General features: G+C 37.2%; 1 protein-coding gene across 6 annotated transcripts in view; it reads right to left on the bottom strand.

Moving 5' to 3' along the window:
• Positions 1 to 955: 955 nt before the first annotated feature.
• LPIN2 (lipin 2) overlaps positions 956 to 7,965 on the bottom strand; it is a 43,496-nt gene continuing 36,486 nt past the window's right edge. For 2 of the 6 annotated variants that reach the window (XM_015617488.2, XM_033512225.1), the window contains 4 exons: positions 7,293 to 7,445; positions 6,182 to 6,296; positions 5,387 to 5,490; positions 4,566 to 5,076 (listed from right to left, as the gene is read on the bottom strand). In XM_015617488.2, the coding sequence (XP_015472974.1) occupies positions 4,932 to 5,076; positions 5,387 to 5,490; positions 6,182 to 6,296; positions 7,293 to 7,445 (517 nt within the window). In that variant the 3' untranslated portion in view covers positions 4,566 to 4,931. Of the gene's footprint in view, positions 5,077 to 5,386; positions 5,491 to 6,181; positions 6,297 to 7,292; positions 7,446 to 7,965 lie in introns of all 6 variants that reach the window. The other 4 variants (XM_015617483.1, XM_015617487.1, XM_015617486.1 and 1 more) reach the window with 4 other exon arrangements.

The raw sequence follows: 7,965 nt of genomic DNA, 5'->3' as shown, positions 1-7,965 counted from the left end.
CACCAAGAACAAGACCACCCTAGTAGGAGTGCATTAGGGTAAGATTGACACAGGAGAAACAATGCCAGCTCAGAAAAGTTTTCCCAACAGGTTCAAGTATTTGGCAGACATAGGACACACAAGCCTTCTGTTGCTTGCACTGGCAGAGTCACTCACTGCCACACCAAGGTTGCAGTGGGACCCAGGTGTGAAAGATGGGCAGTGAGCAGACTCTGGTGTGAGGAATGAGTGCAGTGTGTCAGCAGAGTCATGGGGGAAACCTGGCAGGAACACAGGAGATGATAAAATGCCAACAGTAAGTAACACCAATGACACCACAGAAGGACCAAAAGGCACAGCATCACTGACCTTTTCATGCAGATGCATCACAATGTGATTGAACAGTTGGGTTTTCTATGTAGGCTGCCAGTTGGTTGCATTTACCAAGAGCAGCAAGAGACCAGGAAAATCAATTTGTACTGAAAGCCTGAGGCCCCTTTTCCAAGACGGCCCCACAATATTTGCTTCAAACCATTTAACAACTGGCGTGAAGACAATACTCTTTGCCTTGAAAGGGAAAAGTTAGCTTTGATGGAAATAGGATAAAACTCCAAATTAGGGCAGATTTACAAGAGCTCAAACTGCAGTTACATTTTCTTCAAGGCAGCTTGTACATTGCCAAGTCATGCCTCTGTTACCTGATATTTTATATTACCAAGTGCATATTTGCTTTTTATTATAGTTGTAACCCAGTATTGGTAGTGGCACAGAAGTTAAGCTTGATGACAGCAATTTTTTATCAGCTGTATAAATACTCTGAAAAACAGTAAATCAAGCATGAAAGAAAGCAAATGGACTGTAGTCCTGTGAAAATCAACTTGAATTCTATGTTAAACATAAATAAAATTTTAATAACCCCACATCTAGTCATTCAGCAGTACAACAAAGGAATTACCAAACACAAAGTAAAGAGAAATTTCACTTTAAGTCTGTTTTTATTGTGATAACATTGTTCCGAACACCAATAAACATTGCACTGAAGTGTGGGTTGCTGTACCCAAGACAGTCCAGTCTTAACAAAAACCACTGTATTGGTATGATTACAGATTTGACATTTTAAACACACTACCTTATTAGTGATTGGGTTGCTTAACAATCAAGTATTCCACACCTTCAAGATAAAAATGAAACAAATGACTGAAGAGTTTTCCCACCCTCAAAATAAACCAACATTTTAACTTTCATCTGGAAGCAATTAACACTGTAAAAAAGTCCCAAACAATTCCTTTCTATTTAGTAAATTTTAACTCTGGAAACTAAAATTTCCTCAGGTGAAAGTGACACTTTAAAGGCATCTCAAATTCTCTGTGATGTTTCATTAAGAATTTGCATTACAGTCATTTAAACAACTCATTCACATGACAGTTTTTCTAGAAGACTTGCATGAAATATTAACATTAAATCTCATCTCTTTTGCATTTATCATAAACAGATTCCGAGTTTGCTTCAGAAGTTCCATAACGGAGTTGACACAAGTGTTAAAACTTTTCCAGTTGAAAAGAAAAAAAAAGGGTTTTGGAAGGCATATACTGATAACAGAAAGTTAAGAAGACATGAGCTAGGATTGCACATGCACTTGTACATTGTTGGGAATGAAAGCCCAATCTTTTGAAGTTACAAACATGCTTGGTACAGTAAATAAAAAAACCCTTAAATCCAGAAATGCATACCCTTTAAACTGCTGATCTTTAAGTCATTATAGAAATGGGTAATATCCAAGTCACTAACAAGTTTTGAATTGCAATGTTCCTTATTTACTCCCAGACAGGTGTCATTGACTCAGCCTTTGCGGGGTTTCAACGCTAAGAGGATCTGCATCTTCAACAACACAGTCTTAACAGGGGTGTGCGTGTGCCCATAGCCAGGCACACTTAGAAGTTCCTCTTTCACAGAAAGAAAGACGTAGCTTGCGCTAATTTTACATCAGTACAGCACAACTTGTTCTCAAACATTAGTTTCAGGCCACTTCACTAAGGTAACGAAGGACAGGCTAATGCATAATTCTTATTTACCCCCCTCCACAATAATATTGTGGCACAAGCCCACAGTTGGATAGCAACGAGATGTCTGCTCTAGAGTCAGTAAAGTGCCCAGCAGCCCCAAGAACACAGGTATGCAACAACAGGCCCCATGTTCTGTCCCTAAATGGGGTTAACAAACAACCTGAAAAGCTTCAAATACAAGCCAGAGCTAGAAAAACCAAACCCCCTGCCCTACTCATATCAGAAAGACTCAACAACATTTACATTTTATCAAAAAACAAATATCAAACTGTAGCTGTTGCAGAGAAAAAAAACCCAATTTTTTTAATTAAGCAACCTTTTGGACACTCCTACAATGTAAAGTGGTATGTTAGCAGAATGAGGAGCTCTCAACTCACACAACCCCCATTTTCATACCAGCTGTAAGGACATGTATTTAGAGATATACCTGATACTATTTTTCCATGCTTCTCTTTTACTCAAGTCCCCACCTTGAAATCCACAGCTTATCTTTATGACAGTCTGAAAAGTTGAAGGGAATTGAAGGAAAAAAAAAAAAAAAAGTAAAAAAAGAGAATTAACCAAAAAAGACACAGCCAAACCATGGTAAGAATCTGTCCCACTGGGGAACTCATCATGGTTTCATGAGGTGCTTTTAGTTTTAGAAAAGCTGTGTAATACCAGGGCTACCAAGAGTAGACTTAAGCATGGTAAAGCAAATTTTGACATCCACAAAAAGACTGTTTTAGGAAAGGTTGCTCCACTCCCTTTATGCAAAATAGAATCTTTAGATAGAATATTTAATTTTGTAATTAAAATACTTTATTACGTTGGATTCTTATTTATTCATTTTAAAGTATTTAAGTGACTTAAAAGCTCAAATCACATTGATATTCAAAGCACTTGGTGATCATGAAAATTTTAGATTCTAATGAAATCTATTTCATGGGATAAAAGGTAAGGTAAGGGAATAAAAATCATGGAATTATATTTGCAAGCTTTTGACATTGAAAAAAATACAAGAAAAAAGCAGTAAAATATCCATTGAGTTGGATCCTGTGAAAGCCACTTAAACACTGAGTAGACTGGTGACCAAGAACCACAGAAATTATTGTTCTCACAGTACAAAAGTGAGAATGCCTTTCAATTCACAGACATGCATGACACACCGTGACAGGTAAGTATCTTTTTTTATCTCACTCTCCTCCTCCTGCTCTGGAAGAGATTCCAGGTGATTTTGCTTGCCTCCACTCTTTTTCCAGTGTTTTATAAATATAAGAATACACTAGAATTTTATAATGGGGAAAAAAAGTAATTTCATTTATACAGTGATTTAAAAATGCTGCTCCCCAAGCAGTTCACCACGTGTCCAGAGTTAGCTGGCTTTACATCAGAACTGTGGGTTAAGAAGCCTGACAATGGAGAAAAAAATACTCCTGGAGGGGCGTAAAAATCCTCTAAATGTCAGCTTTTTCAGGTAGTAAAACTGAGTGATCTGGTGTTTACATGATGTTTAAATGACTGTAGTCCTTAAGCCCTTTGGGCTGGTGGAATGATACATTTTCACCATAGTTTTGTCCAAAAGAAGTTAAATGCACTAATTCAACTTAAAAAGCAGCCACCTTTGCCTTCAAGTACTTTTGGAAAAAGAACAATTAGCTGCTTTTATAGCTGATAAACACCAGAACTGGAATGTAATTTGTTCACAGGCTCTGACCAGGAACTTGAGGAATGACCAACATGATGTTTGTGAATAACCCAAAACTTTTTAAAAAAAAAAAAAAAAGAAAAAGAAAAGAAAAAAGGTTTTATTCTGCTCTGCAGCATTTAACCATTGTCACAGCTGGAATCTTACTACTGAGTTGCATTTTCTTCCAGCTACTGAAAACCTGCAATACAGAACTCTGGAAAGACCTGCAGTAGACAATTAAAAAATTAAATACATAATTTTTTTTAGTATTACAATTCCCTGAATATAATCTATACATACATTTTACTGGCCTACACAGCATACACACACATACGCATTATCTCTGTGCTGAAAAAGGAAATAAAAATGCCAGTTCCCCAACTCTTACAGAAATGTTCCAAGATTTTTCTTGATGAAAATTTAACATGACACAGCACAGCCTGAAAACAACAAAAGCCATACGAGTGTCTGAAGACAACTTTCATTTTAACACGCCCATGAAATAGTTTAAACATTGTGTGTAAAAAAAAAAAAAAAGTAATAAGCAGAGTTAATTTGAGCGCCATTTGTACAAGCCCAGTCTTGTACATGTAACAAAAGGCATATTTACATTTAAAGAGGAATTTTATGTCTTCAGAATCTGTCAGGCTAGTAAGGTCTGTACATTTTCTGTATTCTAGCTGAGAAAGAGCACAGTGGTCTTAGGCTCTGGCTCCTTTCAAAAATGGCCTAAATGCCCATCTGAACATTAAACCATGTTTTTCATTAATAGGTCTGACATTCTATTTGGCAGTTTCCATACACTTTTTGGCTTCATTTTAGAAAATATGCTTAAGACAACTTAAACAGAATAATCTATGTTTACAATAAAGTCTGTATTGATGAAAATGCAAAGTCATATTTCACCTCAGCATTTAGCTGCCCTGAAGCACTTGGGTACCACGACCATCAATGACAGGCCAATCTCAAGTGCCTTAGAACAGGTATGCAGTAACAAGCAATAAACAAACAAACACAAAAATCCACACACCCTCTCCCACAAAAAATAGACAGTAGCTTTGCATTTTCTTTCTTTTAAACCAATGAAATTAAAGTGATTTCTTTAGTAAGACTTACGGTACCAATACATAAATTAGCATCCTCATTAAAAAAGGTCTTCACATTTAAATTGAAGTTGAGTAGCTCAATATGAAATTCCATCTCCTGGTGAGAAGTGCTTTTCAGGCCAGGTCATCCATGTTAAGGTCAGGAAGAGGCTCTCTCCAGTAGCAAAAAGAGCTGAATTCTGGGCATGGAAATGCAGAACTCTGTTCTTTATTTATCAGTGGGAACACATATTCCACAAGCTCACTTAGTCTGTAATACCTGTATTAAAGAAGAAGGACCATTATTTAACAGTCTAGTTGCTGTTCAGCTGTAGCCAAAAGCAGCTTTAGAAGCCTAGACCAGAAAGTTCTAGTCAAATAAGGCCCCACTACCACAGAAGAGATTTTAAACTTGGTTTTGCCAATTTTAATTTCAAAAAGTTTCAGTCAAGTATCAAAAGCTCTAAGTCCCTGGCAAATTATATTTTGCACATGTCATATGTAAAAGGAGATCACAGCCATAAATGGAATTATTTTATAATCCCATTTCTAAACACTTTCTTTAGCTGAAGTAACAAAAATGATCTTACGAAGATTTGTTTCCCTTAGTCTGTTCTTGGATCAGTTCACCCTTTGGATTCACAGTAAATATTCTGCAGTCTGGAACTCCCACTTGCATGTAGGCATATACATCCTGCAAAAGTACCAACACAAGCACATGCTTCAACATTTCCTTACTGAATGTGATAACAAGCAATTCATCAAAGGAATGAAAAAAGCTGATCCAAAAAGTCTACAGTAAAACTGCCCCTTAAAAAAAAAGTCCCCAAACACCCGTATAAAACCCCCTACCCCCAAAACATACACACGCACACTAAAATAAAGTATTTCCCCTGTCCCCAAATGCTTAATTTCTATGTCCAAGCCTAGGACCACAAACATGCACAAAGCCTACACCACGCAACACCACTCCCAGTGACAATTTTGTTCTTACAATACCCCTCTTTCACTCAATTACAGAAGCACTGAGCTGCAGAGAAAATACAGGAACTGTACAACCAGAAAAGGGATTCAAGACTGTAAAGCACTGAATTAATGCCCTTAGGTCACAAAGCAGTCAAAAATACTTTAAAAGAATTTGGAAATGTGGCACATATTTAATCAAATTCTGAGAATACTAATGCATCTTTGCAACCTTTCTCATATAAGCAGTTGTAGCAACTTTTATTTAAGGTATCTGTGTGTGGCTTTTCCTGATCAAACCCATAAAAGCAGCACTGTCCCATTTCCATATTCAAATTTTCATAAACACAGAAAGAAAAGCCTGCTTGTTTTGATTCTCAAGTACATGCATTTTAACCCTTCAGTTAGAAAGGGGCACTTACATTTGGCCTGTTTCCAAAAGCAGCATAGAAAGGCTGTTTACTGGGAGCAAACAAATTCTTGATATCATTCAAACATTCGATTTTGAACTTTTCAGGCTTCTTTTCTATGACTTCCCTAAAATAAAATTTCAACAGTCAAATTCTAAATTATGATTTGCTAGAAGGTATCCTCCTTTCCCCATTTATCTGGTATTTATATTCTCACTTCTCCCTGTTGCTAGCACCAGTACTTATATAGACAGTGCTAAGAACAATACAAGAAACAAACATTCCCTCTTTTCCAACGCCTACAGTAAAAAAAACACAGGTGAATACTGTGCACAGGCTAAGTATAAATGGGAATGGAATTCCCAGCTGTGAATGGAGCTGTAAAGTGTTTTTTTTGCAGCTGATTATCTGAATCAGCAGATCTAGTCAAGTACATGTAAGTGTACTTGCAACAACTCCTGTCTCTGACAAAAGTGTGTAAGGCCCAAGACAATAATGGAAGTTGCTGTCATTGCTGTCTGTGACAAAATAAAAAACAAATAAACAAAAAACCCAACAAAACTCCCTCCACAACAAACCAACCAACCCCAAACACTTGTCCATTTTTAGCTCCTCTCATCAAAAACAGGTAGACTATGGCTGGTCCAAAAGACCACCTGAGCTGAACCACATCTGAACTCCATACTTTTTTTTAAGTATGTTGAGCAATCCCAACGCCACAAGATCATTTCACATGACAGTCTATACTGATTCTTTTTCTTTTCTCTCTACTTTGTGTACTGCAAACCTTGGAGATACACTTGAAAAAGACAAAAATCTACTGATATAAACAGAACCTAAGAGTCATCAGTCATGGACTAGGATGAATAAGAGAATGGAAAATGAGCTCCTCTTGGACTGATATCTTGTGTTTGTAGCCACTTCTAACATGCCCACAGGAACAGAAGTATACAAGTGAAATTCAGATGAAAGTTTTTAAATGATTACTAGAGGGATATCAAATCTCAGTAGCAAATATATTCCAGAGTGGAATGTTTTGCTACAGCTGTAACACCAAATATTTTTCATCTACTCTTTCTCTGAAATGGGGAGGGAACAGATACATGAAATCCTACATGCTTACCTATGAAAGGCAGAAAACAAACTGCTGGGGGACAACATGAGAGGGCCCCTGGGGAGAATTGTTCCTTTGTCATTCACCCAGTGCAGGTATCCTCTGGTGATATCTGCCATCCCAATGGCACGGGCAGAACAGTACAGGAACTTGTAGCCATTTCTAGAAAATAAATTACCAACTTGGTTCATATTCCTGCCGAAGTTTCTTTGCAAAGACACAATTATAGCAAAGTCCAGAGGCACCAGTTTAGGTATTGAATTGCTGCAGAGCTCTGCACATACACAAGGAAAAGACTTTTCTATTGCTAAAAGAATCTGCAAGGCATGTAGTAGTTTAAATATAGGACTTAATCAAAACTGAGAAACAGGAAATACAAACAGAATAGGGATGGTAAAACTCAAGAGGCCACAATTAGATGGACTAGACTCTGTTTAAGTAAGTGCCACATTGGTTTTATTCAGCTTCTTTCAGCCCAGCTGTAGGATGACACCAATTATTTAAATTATCTGCATCACAAAATAATGGGTGCCAGATCTCCTGTCTTTTTCAGGTTGCTGGCAGAATTCAAAGTGCAGAGTAAATGATGGATAACAACAAGCATTCATTAAGCCCCTAAATTCTTCCTGCAGACATTGTATGTTCATCTGTTACACAGATTTGTATACAGTAACTGCATACA

This window comes from Parus major, chromosome 2 (genome assembly GCF_001522545.3).
Source record: "Parus major isolate Abel chromosome 2, Parus_major1.1, whole genome shotgun sequence".
Taxonomy (NCBI): Eukaryota; Metazoa; Chordata; class Aves; order Passeriformes; family Paridae; genus Parus; species Parus major.
Note: the sequence above shows the minus strand (reverse complement) of the source record. Positions and strands in the feature narration are given on the sequence as shown.